We start from the raw sequence: 15,791 nt of genomic DNA on the forward strand, positions 1-15,791 counted from the left end.
TATAATTCTAAAAAGGAAATAATTTGTTTTGCCTTCAGTGATAATGCAACTATAGGCATATTCCATATGCCTAAAGCTAAAAATATTACAATAATATGGCCTTCAACTTTTACCTATCACTTCAGTGTTTATAGTGTTTTGGGACACAATGAGAATAACAGGGTATGGACATATAATATCTTTTCAGATATTAAGCATTTTCATATCAAATAATACCTTACCATGGACCATCTGGTCCATACCATGAAATACAGAACACACCAAATTGTATGCATTTAATTTTAATTCATGGCTTACACTGTTGTATAGAAGTTATAGCATTTAACTAGCAGTACCCTTTGTGCAGTAGCATAAAATTTCTTTGAACACATAATTATTCTTGAATGACTGCCCAAAAACTGTGAAGAAAAACCTGTGTTATTCTCACTTTATTTGAATTATTGCACTAATGTCACATTCTTAATTTGGGTTATTACTTAGGTTTTGAAATCCCGCAGTAAATATTTGACAGAAATAGGATCAGTGTTTTCAGCAAAGCTGTGTTCATACCTACCATGCACAAAGAGAGCCTGCAGTCTGTAAAAGTTTCAAGCGCAGACAGTCATTCAGTGACAAATTTGCAGTGTAGATGAATAGAACTAGTGAGCGACTGTGCTAAACATTAGTATTTTCATCAGTCCAGTGCAGTGCCTGAAGAGTCTTTGCTGCCCAAGTAGGCATCAGTGAGGCTGGGAAAGGGTGCCTTCCATCACTTTTTGTACTACACTGACCACATATTGATCCTTCTGAGTCCTTGTGTTATTAACAAGCTCAGCAGTCCTGCCTCAGTTTGGCATTTTACTGATGGAGCTTGCCTTACACGTTCTCACAACTTTCTAGTTTTCTCCAGAGTCTGAGCCAAGTTTATGCAGCTGAGTCATATCAGAGCTTGGCATTGAGTCAGTACCACTGAGTCCAAGAATGGGAAGAGCAAGAGGTTCAGGGGTTGGAAACTAGCCTGGATATAAGCTTCACCAAGAAATTAAAGATCAGGTTGGGCAGCTTTGCAGATGCACAAGTCTTTTTAAACCAGTCTGTATTTCAATCTGAACCTCAGCTGAGTGTATATGAACCATGCCAGTTATATACCTTTGACATAAATATCATAATATATGTGCTTATACATACACCTATACAATACTGCTAAATAGTGTGAACATTAAATGTTTATCCTCTGTAAAGATCAGTTAATCATCTTGGTTCAAACACAAAAGCTGGATTTGTCAGGTAGGGGAGCTGAAACCCACAACCTCAACATTCCCTAATTGAAAGTTGAATACATCAGATTTCTTACAGTTCAACCAAAAAATGGACAGCTGGATAATACATATTCAGGATGTGGTCCAGAGCCTGGAGAAACTGAAAAGAAAGGCCACAGTGAACTGTGTTTTGGAGGCTGAGAATCTATTTCCTTCATCCTTGATTGAGCAGTACCCACAATTATTTACTGTTGTATGATTTGAATTCAATGGGAAAACAGTCTTTTAGACTTTTAACTAAATGTATCAGCATGGGTATTTCAATATTAATGAATTTCAGATCTTTAAATTTATTGTCTCTTTGTTTTCTCTCTCTTTCAGGCAAGCCCTGCCCCTATAATTGTCAACACAGACACCTTGGACACAATCCCTTATGTAAGTATTAAGGGGTTTTTTTTAATAAATATGTAGAGTTGATTTATTTTCACACAGAAATTCTGTTTGGTATTGCATAGAAGTTATCTTATTAAAAATCTTGCAATAAATAATTTCTTTTACAGTTACACAGTAAATTCTTTTCTAGGAAAAGAAATTGGGAATGACAATTGCACTCAGGTGAATCATAGCATATTATATGCACACAATTTGTAGTTTATGTTTGCTTATAACTAACATTTCTCTGAAAAAAAAGAAAAGTGATTACATTAAGTCTGTCATCCTTACTAGTGACATGAGTATTTCCTTTTAGAGCCATGCACACCCTGCCAGCTCCATAGAAAGATACCCGGATGCACAGTATATATTAAAATGCTACAATATTCCTTCACTTGTCTGTCTGTCCTTTTGTAGATGGAAATTACTCATGATAAATAACAGCTCAAACTAATTGACTTAATATTTTCCTCTTAATGTCTCTTCTTTTCATGACTTCTAGGAAACAGATTAGCCTAAAATAAATGCATGTTTTTATTAGATTTTTTAAAATCTGGTTTTCCTATAAGCATTTGATATTATTGTCATTTAGACTGTAAAATCACCTATAGTTGAAGATAAAGGACATAGAGAAACACAAAGCAAACACATCACAAACAGAGGAACAGGCTTAAATGATTGGAGGAAAGAAAAACAAGTAGCACAAAGCTAGCGATCCAGTATTTAATCTTTCTTCTTACATCATCTTAGTTATCTTTTTGAAGCTCCTAATTAATGTCTCTTATCTGTCGTGTTTTGTCCACATCTGTTTCTTACGATACCAGTGCATAAGCCTAATTATTTATCTACCTACACCAATCATGTTACTGGGTTCTGTCTTTCAGAAGACTGTTGATGAGGAAGTTTAATAGGAATTGTCCTGACCAGTTTGTTACTGACAATTCATAAAACTTAGAAATTATGGTGCAGAGCACAGGTAAAGATCACAGCCAAGAGCAATTTAGAAGAATGACAGTGCTCTAAAGCAGAAGAGAATTAAGTCCCTTGATGGGAATATGAACTATTGCAAAGTGTGAAAAAGTTAAATAGAATTTCTCTGTTCATTTGCATGCAGCTTTTTAAAAAGGCTTCCTATCATTTCTGTCTCAGTTTTCCATCCTAACATCAAAACCATCTGCTATGGTCTCACTTTCAATAGGTCGGTCTGGCTTTTCTCCTGTATTTTGATGAGACATTTTACACTTAGTGTTCTGTCGTCTTCCAAAAGGGACACTGTGAGCCCCGGTTCTCATTTTCAGCACTGGACCTGTGCCCAGGATCCTCTCCAGCTACGATGTTAGAATTCCTAAATACAGATGCAATTACACTAGTGACAAGATGCTCAATCAATATGATTTATTGCCTTAACACATCCTATTAATACTTACACACTTTTATGCCACTTTTGTGCTAGAGTTCCTTTCTCTTAAATAATAAAGAACAAATTATCAAACACATTCAAGAGAAATGTTGACAGTAGGCTGAGAAGTGCTTGTGAGCTGTTTCAGTCTCCAACACATGATGTGAACTCGATAAACAGAAGGTGCTTATTGTAGAAATAGACAGCTCTGAATTAGTCACCTTGCTCTTCCCAGCCTGGGAAGAGTTACTTCTCTTCATTATGGAACACAACAGCACCACCACAGAGGGATTTATTTAACTTGAACTGTGTGATGAGCTCAGGCCACCATAGTGCCCCACAGAACTTGGGGCCTTTGCTTTACAAATAGGTGTTTCCTTCTGCTCAGGTTTTGTATGCTTGAACATTCTCTAAAATGAGACACAAAAACAAGCCATGAACAAATGACCTCTTCCTCCAAGCTAATATTTGAGGGAGAGGGCTGGGAGACCTGTGTTTTCTTTCTCGCTCTCAGGAGTAATCCAGTGTAATTTAATTTGGTTTCATTTTGTATTTCCTCTGTAAGGGAGATGCTGTAGTCAGTGTGCCAGATCCATGTTTGCTTCTGTGTGCATCCCCTCCTGATCCAGGGATCCTTCCCAATACCTACTTAGTGACAGGATGTGGTGGATTGACTCTGGCCAATAGCCAAACCACTCTTCTCACTCCTCTCTGCTGTGGGTCAGGAAGAAAATAGCATAGATAAAAGCAGAGTTGTATATGAAGATAATGAGTTAAATAGAAAAAGCAAATTCTGTATGTGCAGGTAAAGCAAAAAAAGAAATTTATTCAGTACTTGCCATCAGCAGGCAGATGGAAAGCAAGGCTTCATGGAAAGTGAGGCTTCATCATGTGTCCCAGTTATTTGAGAAGACAAATATTATAACCATGAATATTTCCTCTTGCTCTCTTGCTCCTCCTCTCCCTGAGCTTTTATTGCAGAACTCCATGTGATACGGAATTCCTTTGGTCATCTGGGGTCATCTCTCCTGGCTAGGTCCCCTCCAAACCCTGTACCCACCCCCATCCAACTCGCTACTGGGACAGGAAGGGTAAAATCAAAAGGAAAAAAGTCTTGATGCTTTGCAAGCTCTCTACAGCAATAACCAAAATGCTGGTATATTATCAACATTGTTTCAACCACACATTGAATTAATGCTCCACATAGGCTACTATGGAGAATAAACCCCTTCCCAACAAAACCAAGTACAGCCTATAGTATTGTGTGGGTCCTGTAATATAGTATGGGGTCTTAGGGAAGTTTTGTCTCTCTTTTAAATATTTGGAAGTACAGAGACAAATCTTCCAAACTGGATGAGTTATGTGTATGATAGTGCAGCCATCATCATATAATTTCTTTTACAGGAAATTTAATTTAGCAGATATGCCCTAAAATACTTCTGGGTGAGGTCAGTTCAGTGAGATAACAAAAAAGCTAGATTTAATTATGATTTTGAAGCTTGAACATGTGTCAAGCAACTGCATTTTCAGCACTGTTAGGACTTCCAGACATGCCTTAGGGAAGACTTGTAAGTGCCTAGGAACATTTTTGGGGAAGTATCCTTAGACTTAACTAGCTAGGTATTTGCACTTCTGAAAGGCTCTACAGATTTTTAGTTGCCATGAAATAAGCACCTAGTACTATGGGACAAAATTATTTTATGGATTAGAGAATCTAAGTTAAATTATTATATTTTCTGTCCATAACTAAAAGCAGCCTGGTGTAAGATGCTGATCCTCTTTCAGAACTGTAGAGTGTTTAAAACACCCAGAAGTCCTGTGCCTTGGGGCTGTAGTGATCTTAGATTCCTGCTATTCATCCCTGGTTTTCAGCTCCCATTGTCAAAGTACACTTGGAGTCTAGGAAGGCTGGATGGGAAGAAGAAGAATTTTTCAGACCCTACTAACTGGGTCATGTTTCTAATGTTCACTTTTTTTTTTTTTTTTTTTTTTTTTTTTTTTTTTTTTTTTAATATTCTATCTTTCTCTAGTCTTAGGTGGTTGTCCTTGAATTCCTAAACTGAGTTCGCCTTCCACAAATCGGAGCACCATTTCTAAATCAACTTGTTGAATAGAATTTAAAGGCAGGAGAATACATAAGCAAGTGATAGGTCTCAAATTTTTTTTTTGTTTGATTTCTGTTGGGATTTTCTAAGATACTTTTCATGATAACTAGTTAATACTGACAACTCACCTGTTTGCAAAAAAAGTGCTACTTAAAAAATAAAATAAATTTTTCTTTTATTACATTTTTTCTTAAATAGCAGTAATTTTCATTGTACTTACCACAACAAAGTTAAGTAATTCATTTTATACCATGTAGAAATTATTTCCAAAATTAAGCACTGGAATAAGCATGGATTTTCAAGTTTTGGTGAATCAAAATGGTATTTTTTCTGCAATACTAGCCACAACTGATAACCTGATAGATCCCTAAATAAGGTCAGGCTATTTTTAGTATTGTTACATGCCAGATGGAGACTTCTCATGATTTCATGGGGCTGTTGGCACAACCTATGTACCTTCTGTACATTTCCAGTTCATGAACAGCTCTGCACATCCTCTCTGCCATCTTCCTCCAAAAATTCCTGAGTGTTTTTGGGAGAGGCTCCTCACAGTGATGGTCAGCATTCACAAAACATGTTCACATGCCATTTTTGCACTGCTCCACCTGAAAGAAATTTCTATTGTATAGTTGGTATACAACTGGTAAATTGAATGATTTGTCTCATTAACCCTCTAATGCTTTAAAATCACATAATTAAACATTTTACAACTGTTGACATTTTTCAAACCTTTCATCTCAGTAGTTTGGGGAAAAAAGTCATCCTTTGTGGGACTGGTTTTCATCAGTATGCTTTTCTTAGATTAGATAAAAGAAAAGGCCTTATTCTATTATTGTCTGTGTTATTCCTTATAATTTGGGCCTGCAGCAAATAACAGAAGAAACAGTTAATTAAGTTTTTTTCTAGGTTCAGTGGTTTGAAAACTTTGGCTTACCAAGCTTTGGACGTGGGAATAAATTTGGTAGGAAGATTCGATGGTACAAAACGAATTATTCTATGACATTTTAAGCACAATTAAACATTTGTGGGAGTTTGTTTGTTCTCTATTCTTTGGCTGTAAATTTTAGATCTCTTTGTATAATGAGAAGCATTAATTTAATAACATATGAATCATCTCATTTTCTCTGTTGCACAGAATAGGCCTTATTTATTTCTTTTTTCATTTCCAAAAAGCTGCATAGTTCAGTTAAAAGTAACTGTAAGGCTGTCTTTGCTGCATCACTTCTAGAAATTCTTCTTATCTTCTAGAAAGGAAGCCTTTCTATTTATCTTATGATGGAATTTTATTTTCTTTTCATCTTAACAAAAAAATTTAGAGCAGTTCATTCAGGTGCTGTGGTTGTTCCCTTCCTCCCCCATCTTGTCACAGTGATAAGATTTAAGGAATATGTACTTTGTTCACCTTTCAGTCACAATGAATTCCTCATATTTCTTGAGTTTCACATTGTTCTTTAAAATTATTATTGTTTTATTACTACTATTTGGAGTTCTTATTTATTACTATTATTATTATTATTATTATTATTATTATTATTACTATTATTATTATTATTATTATTATTATTCTTTTATAAAATTTTATATTTGCCTGTGGTTTTATTGATTTTATACTGCCTGTGCTGAGTTCTGTGAAGATACCTTTAAGACGAGTCCCGAAGAAGTAATTTTCAAACTACGTCGGTTATGTTTTCATGAACTGTAATCAAATCTTTGTATTGTTTTACACTTGGCTGGGTGTGGCCACAGAGAATGTGGCTGTGCAGCTGCTTTGGTGCATCCCAGCTTAGGGACGCTGTGAGTTCAACCCCTCCCAGGGCAGGGCTGTGACACTTCTTGCTCAGGGAAGTGTGGGGGCCAGGATGATGCCAAAATGAGGAGTTCAGGAAAACTTTCAGCTTTCCTCTCTGCCATCAGCTAGTGCACCTAGATTTAGTACATCATAAAGAGGCACATAAAACTTAAAGACTGAAAAGAAAAATAAATTCTTCCTGTTCTGGTGTTGTGGATGGAATCAGGCACTTCACTCTCAAGTGAGAAGAAATTATATTTTATTGATACAAGAGAAATTCAGGGGTAAATGCAGCAGTGAAGTTTGACAAGAATTAATGGCCAGGTATACTTGAGCATTTACTGCATAGTGAACAGTCAGACAGAATTTTGGGACGATCTTCCCATTGAGCCATGAGGTTCAGAAAGGACCCCACTATGTTCCAGACTTCCTTTCAGAGGAGAGTTCAGGTGTGGCTGGATCCAGACTTAACCTTAGCCCTGGCCAAGGTTTGATGTCTAAAGGATTATGTATTTGCAGTCACAGAATCAATGAGGTTGGAAAAGGCCTCTGCGATCATCAGGTCCAACCTTTGATCAAACCACAATGTCAACTAGACCATGGCACTAAGTACCACATCTAGTCTTTTTCTAAACACCTCCAGGGAAAGTGACTCAGCCACCTTCCTGGGCAGCCCATTCCATTGTTTAATCATCCTTTCTGAAAGATTGACAAGTTTTAGTGTGCTTATTCCCAATTCACTTACCAACCATCTGACATAATAAGGAATCTGGTAACCTTGAGAGGCATTCCTGGTGTGCAGCCCACTACCATGCAGGAGAGCTCAGCAGGCCTTGGGCTGTCTACTCTTCATGGAGTCAGATGATAGAGTCATATTTGCTTACTGACTATGGATGCTAGTTTCTTCCAAATCTGCCTTGAGTTGGATATTGCACTCTGGTTAGCTGGGTGTATTGCCCAAATGTTCCTCTTGGCTATCATGTTGTTATCTGTCTCCCCCCAGTCCAGCTGGTGCCAGATTCAGCTGTCAGGACAGATACATCCATGACTGACCACCACCTAGGGTGATTACTTGAGCAGGAGTTATTTTGGAGTATAAAAGGCAGGCTGGGGATGGAAGCACATTGCCACACCTGACTGTAGAAAGAATGAAGAAAATTCATTAATTTCTGAGCACAGTCAATGTTTTAAAGGCTTTTATTGGATAATAAGAATGTAGGTTCATTGCAGATCTAGGTAAGTAAATTAGAGGGGGTAGGTGAACTTACATATTTTTGCAATAAAGCATGTCTTTACATAATTAATGTTAAATGTCATACACCACTGAGCTGGTTTTGGCTGGGGTAGAGTTAACTTTCTTCACAGGGTGAAACAGTCTGAGGCTGTTTTGGATTTGTGCTGAACACATGGTTGCTAATATAGGGGTGATTTTGTTATTGCTGAGCAGGGCTTACATAGAGCCAAGACCTTTTCTGCTTTTGCTGCTGCCACACTGGTGAGAGAGTGGGGGATGCACGGGAGGCTGGGAGGAGGCACAGCCAGGAAAGATGATCCCAACTGACCAAAGAGATGTTCCAGACCATATGGAATCATGACCAGTACATAAAGTGGGGGAAAGAAGGAGAAAGGGAGGGACATTCAGAGTCATGGCATGTGTCTTCCCAAGTCACATTTGTATGTGATGGGGATCTGCTCTCCTGAAGATGACTGAACATCTGCCTGCCCATGGGAAGCAGTGAATTAACTCTTTGTTGTGGACTGCTTGTGGGTTTGGCTTTTGTTATTCCTTTCAAACTGTCTTTATCTCAACCCACAAGTTTTCTACCTTTGACCATTCCAATTCCCTCCTGGATCCTGCTGGTAGGGGAGTGAGCAGTTGTGTGGGGCTTGGCTGCTGGCTGGGATTAAGCACGAACTATGACTATGGATGATGAGCAAACTTTTGAGGACAATGGATAGAAGACTAAAAAGAAATTTTGGTCTAAAATGATAGGATCTGAATTTTTACAAAAGTAGGAAACTCATGGAGTTTGGATTTTGTTATTAATATTATATTGAAATATATAAAAATATCATATAGGTGATATATATGTATATTGCATTGATTTCTCAGAATAAATTTGTTGCTTCTTTCCTAATTAGTTTGATCATAGTCTTGAAAGTCAGATTATGCACCTTATTATCTTTAATGACTTACATTTTTCCAGATTGTTAACCTGCAGTTTTCCTTAGTATTTATCCATCTTTCAGCCTAATGAAGCCACATCTTTCAGTCACTAATGTGCATTACAATGGACAAGCTGAAGCTTCTAGAGCTCTGTGCTAGTAGTTAAAAGCTGCATTGGCTTGGCTTGTCTGTTTTGGCCCTTGAACTTTATCGCAGCAGGTTTTTTTTGCCCTGGCAAACACTGCTGTATTCTGCATGTCATTGTTTCTGCAGTGGGATAAGACATTTTTCTTTTACAATAGCAGTATTGACAGGCTTTCTTTAAATAATATTTATAAAATATTTTGTGATCAATAGTGAAAAAGGTTCTACAGAATACAAAATTAATGAACTAAACTCCCTTAAACATGTAAAAATAGGAAGTTTTCATCCTGCTGTCTGATGGCCTAAATGGATTTTAGTTTGACAGCATAAAAAATATGCTGCTTCTGATGAAAACCCAAAGCAAAGGTACAGAATGGATCTTATGATTTATTTTACCTCTATTTCATACCCACTGTTTTTCTACCTAAAAATAAACTTATTTCAAACCTTTTCTTTTAAGATACACTAGTTTAAAAAGAAGCATCTTTAAAGAAAGGCCAAAGTAATTCTGAAGCAAAATTATTATTTTTTTCATGTGTTTTGCTTTTGAATTCTGAATGTGTTTTTATTATTTAATAATAATATTTAATAATCTTATCAAATACATAATTTTTAATTCAAAGAAAAAGCTTTACTTTGAAGTAAAATAACTTCATTATTTTAGGGGATTTCTTTTATTTTCTGTAGGAATAAACACTGCATTGCCTATTTGAGTACTACATATCATAATACATAAAAAATCAAAAGGCCTTCATTGTGTCTGGATGTATCAACATCCTGTCAATCCAACAAGTAAATGCCTCCCCTGGTCACGTATCTAATTATTCCTTCACACTTCTATTCTCTGAAATTATAATACTGTCCATTTTCAATTGCCTACGAATAATGCTGGACTTTAGATTCAATCAAGGAGTTCTTTCTATGGATGTTTGAAATGTTACAATTGAAAGGGTACAGTGCTTTGCTTTTGTAAAGTTTGTTTCTGTAGTGCCACTCTTATCCTTGTTGCCTCTGCTGGGGGAAGCCAACCAGGCATTGCATTGTCAGGTATTTTCATCACTCTGAGAAAAATCATATGTACTGTATACATATGGGGGTATGTGGATGTGTACATAACCCTCCTCTACACCCAGCTATACTTAATTTTTAATTTGCCTGTGATGTTGGCACGTGTTGCAGAATGTAGTGTATGCCTGTTAAAGTTGTTTGAAGCACTTGGAGATCCGAGGCAAACTTTAATTACAAGGACTGACCTGACCTAAATTAAATGTCATTTGAATTTGGTTTTGTCATTCTCTTCCCGGCCTTGAATTAGTTTTTCCTTCTGTATAATTCTTTATATATTATGCTACCACAACTAACCTTGCTGGATATTGTAGCAGTAGGCTAAAGTCAGTTGGGTTGGTAGGTTTGCCCGGATCCAGTGGCTAACAGCCAAATATGCTTTCATAGTACAATTCATGGTCTTAAACCATCAAACCCATTGTCTTTTGCATAAAATACTTGATTATAAAATATATATATGTATGTATGTATGTATAAAATTAAAACACGTGACAGGGAGATCAGAACTGGATGGTCTTTAAAGTTGCTTCCAACCCAAACCATTCTGTGATTCTAAGAAGCTGATAAAACTCTTCATGTACATAAAGCTATTTTTCTGTAGCAATTGCTTTATTTTAAGTTACTTTGCCATGAAGTTGAAGTTCTGAAGTGTGTGGGAAACAGCATAAAGAGTACAAGTGAATAGCTACTTACCTGTAGTTTTGGAGTTTTTTTGTGATTCAAGACAATGGGATTTATATTGGTCAATATTCCTTGTATTAGAATGGTGTAGAACTGAACTGAAAGCTGTTGTGAAAAAAAAATGAAAGAATAGCTAGCACAGACATTGTCATCTTACTGGTTTTAATTATACGAAAGTAAGAAAGCTTTTCTTTTTCATAAGACTTCATTTTGGAGGATTTCAGATTAATTGCTGTCAGAGACAGATGTGTTCCTTTGACCTTGGATAATCTAAGAAGTAAAGAGAAAGTGACTGCTCAGTATTGAAGAGAAAGCTTGTTTTGATGAAAAGTGGAAAAGAAAAATCTTGCTTTCATGTCTTATTGGACATACTATGTTTTGATTACAGTGTTTTTTCACTCATTTAGGATAAAGTATGTCTGAAATTTATTTTATAAGAACTCTTCTTTGTAATTTTAAGAAAATTTACTTCTTTATGTCTAGAACTGCTGAATGTTTTTCTTAGCAAACTACCTGTTAAAGTTCAGCCAAGGCAAGGCTTTTATCCTGTCAGCACATAATGCTACATCAGTAATAACAATGGGTAGAAAATGCACCCTTCTCTTGTGATTGTTTAGGTATTGCACTTAACATGATTCACATGTTTTTCATAGCAGCATTTTTCCTGTTATTTATGGTAACGTTCTAAAAATTTTGCAATAGCTGGAGTGTGTTTTTACTCGTTCCGTACAGCAATATAAAAAGATCTCAGTGGAACACTATTCTCCTTTAATAAAATCACAAAATTAGCCATTTAAATGCTCTTATTTCCCCCCATTGTTAGCCAGGGATTAGCTGATCCATGCTGTAAAACTAACACAGTTTCAATGTAGTTTCAGCAAATATTCTGAAGTCCCTACTGTTGCAAGTTGTGAGCATAGACATTTTGGGAATATGAGTTATTTCTAATCCATATTTTACACAATAAGACCTCATGTTGCTTTTAATGCAGTGGTCTGGTGAATCAGACTTGATAGTAAATTACATTTTTAATCAGTGTTTAGATGACCTAGCAATAGAATAGGAAAGCCAAATATGCCACTGATAATATCTGTTTTCCTGATCTTAGAAATTATAGCCCTCATAATTTTCTATGGAAGATTGGCTTAGTTGGAAGGTAATAGAAAATAGATTCCTACATGAGATAAATTTCCACTTGTTGAGATTATTAATAAGGAGAAATAATAACTGAAGTGCAATTCTTTTGTATCTTACATTAGCATATTCAATCAGTTGTCAAGTAATTTGCGCCTGTAAATTTTTCTGCATAAAGATAACAACAGTTTAAAATTCTGGATTATTTTTAGTCATAAGTTATTTTTGCTGAGCACGTTGTTTTATGTTTGCTAGGAAGAAACATTTTACTGACTATTGGCAAGTGTGATTGTTTTGCTCTTTGCACAGTTAAAGTGAGCATTAGTGTGGTCATTACAAAATTAATCTTGTCTGATGTCCAAATTCATGACTTAGATTTTGCAAATGTGATGGAAATGTGAGCATAGCACACTGTGAGTTTATCCTGAAATTATTCAGCTATACTAATTTTTTTTAATAATATGCACAGTGCAAGGCTGGTTAATCATTTAGATTTCACCACAGTCTTTTTCTTTAGTGGAGCAAATATGTGGTATGTTGTTAGTGCTCTTTCTTATTCTAAAAATAGTAAAAGTCTTCAACTGTCCATATGGTCAGTTTTGGTCTTTCCCTAGAGGAGAAGCATAATTTGCAGCTGGTGCTTTCAATACTGTTTAGTTTCTTTTTAGAAGCATTGTGTCTTAGTTTGAAGTTGGTTTGTAAACTAAGTCAGAGAAGTGCTTTTCTTTCATTCCCCAGGAATTTGAATTTCATGCAGAAGGACACAAATATATTCTAGTCTGTGAGACTTTTTTCTGTATATCTTGAAATTGTTGAAAGATGTTAATCTTACTTTCAAAATAAGGACAAATCTCCAGGAGCCATCCTCATGTCTTAGGGAGACAGATCTTACCAATAGGACAGGTTGGTCAGAACTGGGCATACCTGCTTCAATCATGTCTCAATGAACTTCATCTCTGTATGCAGATCTAGTGAAAGAAAATAAATTGTACTTGACTTTCTCCCCATCTTTAATTCCACATCTTTTTTGACTTTTGGCTGTAGCTAAAATCAAGTTTGTTTATATTCTGTTTGTTTATATTCTGTTAAGAATTTCTTAACTTTACTAAAGTTAAAGCTTTAATATTATATAAAGTCCACCGTCATTTACACTTTGAGCACAGTTTATTTCCATATATTTTTCTAGCTATTTCTCTTTCCTTGCTGTTTCTTGGTGAAGAATGGTTCAAAAGATTGTAAGAATAGCTTTTTCTGTCACATTTATCTTTCTGCTTGGTTGAAAATAGGAGATACATAGCAATGAATATGAGTCTGCAAAGAATTTTTTTCTCAGTTTAGCATCGCATCGAGTTGTAGTCCATATAACAAAAAAAAATTTCCGTGTTTGCAGTAGGTGTGCACAAATTATTGCAAGATGTTAGGGGGCTGCTAAATTTGCTAGCCTGGTGGAAGCAAGTCTGCTGGGACTCCATGCCACAGTGCTCAATCCGTAGCAAGGTCAGCCTATATTCCCAGTAAGCACACAGACAAACAGAAGGCATTCGGGTAGAATCACACATCTGAGCAGAACAACACGGCAGTCAGTGCCCACACAAACAAAAGTGGCCTTCTCGTGTCCCCGTGCATGTGCATATGTTCATGTATGTGGTATGAAAACTGCCAGGAGCTGGATTTGGACACTTGGTCAGCTCAGGAGTGCTGGCTCCAGATCTTGCTGGCAGCTGATGCTGCAACCCCTGTCCAGCCGCTGGTGCAGACTCTAGCACAAACCAGCATCCACACACACACCCTCTGGGACCCTGATTCCTCCTGTAACTGAGCTGAGACACACGGTCCATCCAGTAGCTGGCCCTAGATCCTTGTCCTGACTCCTGCACAGTAAAACACACACACACCAAAATGGGTCTCAGTCAACCCTTGGATCCTAAAGTCTCTTGGGCAGTTACCTTGGATCCCTTGCCCCTTCAGTAGCCAACTTCTTCTTTGTCTTACTTCCAGTTACGTATACATGCCCCGGTTTTCTGACTTCACCTGCTTCACCTACTCCCCAGCTAGCCCAGCTTTGTGTTTGCTGGCAATCACCCACTTCTTCTAGGCACCCTCATGCACTCCAGTTGCTGGTACCACAGACCACTATGCATACACAGAGAACACAGAACCCCTTACCCAAGAAAATAGGTAGAAATGGAGTTTAATAGAAGAAATGACAGAAGATGTTCAGCAGGCACAGGGCTTTGACAGGGAAATGAACTGACTAGCCTTGTCTCCATGTGGCTGGCCCCCTTTATCCCCTTACCCCTGTTTTCTTGTACTTCTTCCTCTCTAATTTTAAACCTCTTCTGTCCTTCCCTTTTCCACACCCTTTATTCCTCACCTAAAAATCTCCTAAGTCTTGTTGCAATGCCAAGACACTCATTCCTCGCATCCTGTATGTGTCCCAGCCCCACAGACAGAGGTGCTCCCCATCTGATCCACAGTGCTGGGCGTCACCTTGAGCCAGGGGTTGAGGCTTCCCTGGGAGAGGAGGGGTCTCTGACCAGGTATCTCCACCTGCCCTTGTGCCTCTGCTCATGGGTGTGTGTATCCACACCTTTGATAGGCTGATGGCTCCTGTGATGGACACAGGATGATGCGGAAATAAATTTAATCCTGAAAAATAACTTTTCTGTGCAGCAGATGTGCTGGAGCATGTACAGTGGCAAGTAAAATGTCTGGTTAGTGGCCTTGGGCATATTGGAGTATGATGTCCAGGAGAAGATTTGTATACAAATTTAACTCTGATGGTCAGCAGCCACTAACCTCATTACATATTGTTGAGATAAGAGCCAGAATACTTTCCACATCTCTGCTGCCAAATACTTTACCTTTGATGTGGAAATTGCAGGTTTCATTACGTCAGGAAACGTATGGAGAATGTAATCAAGATATTTCATATAAATAATAAAATATGCTCTACTTCTGGAAAGAGATGATGAAATACTTGACATTTTAAAGTAGTATTGCATGACATTAAGCATTTTCAACACTTCTGTGTTGCAGTTGTGTATTTTAGTGTAGTAAAAATATTCTTAGAGTATTTCTTGTACCATAGGTCTTTTCATTTCTGCTTACCTAAAGCAAGAGAGCATGCAACCTTTTCGTGCTTGTTTTAGAGGATTATGTGTCAGCATTTTTCTCAAGCTTTCTTTTGGCTTTCCTCAGTTCTCTAGTAAAGCTTCTCTCATCTCTGCTGTTACACATTAACAGGTAATCTTGAAAATAATTAATTTATTTTTCGAATACTGAGGCAATATGTAGAAGTTACGTTCAGAGTAACTTTCAAGTTCAAGATTTCATTATTATGTCAGAAATTTGATTGAAGGTGGATGAAAGTGATATTTTCATCTTTCCTAAGATTTAAGTTGAATTTTTTTTTTTTTAAACTCAAATTCTCTCAAATTGATGCAAACCAGTTTTTCCTACCCAGAAAAAGCTCAAGAAATATTTGGAATAGTTTGCTGAATATTGGCTAGGCTTAGACTGGGACTGGTGATAATCAGTCAGGCTGCATTAGTTTCTTCTTGGGTTTACACTGTTAATTCCTGTGAACAACAGTTACATCAATTTTCATCCCTTGAGCTTGGGAGGAGAGGCAGAA

General features: G+C 37.0%; 1 protein-coding gene across 23 annotated transcripts in view; it reads left to right on the top strand.

Moving 5' to 3' along the window:
• DLG2 (discs large MAGUK scaffold protein 2) overlaps positions 1-15,791 on the top strand; it is a 1,022,753-nt gene that overhangs the window by 614,282 nt on the left and 392,680 nt on the right. For all 23 annotated transcript variants that reach the window (XM_033052881.2, XM_033052884.2, XM_033052883.2 and 20 more), the window contains one exon: positions 1,620-1,673. In XM_033052881.2, the coding sequence (XP_032908772.1) occupies positions 1,620-1,673 (54 nt within the window). The remainder of the gene's footprint in view (positions 1-1,619; positions 1,674-15,791) is intronic.

The sequence above is a fragment of the Catharus ustulatus genome, chromosome 2 (genome assembly GCF_009819885.2).
Source record: "Catharus ustulatus isolate bCatUst1 chromosome 2, bCatUst1.pri.v2, whole genome shotgun sequence".
NCBI lineage: Eukaryota > Metazoa > Chordata > Aves > Passeriformes > Turdidae > Catharus > Catharus ustulatus.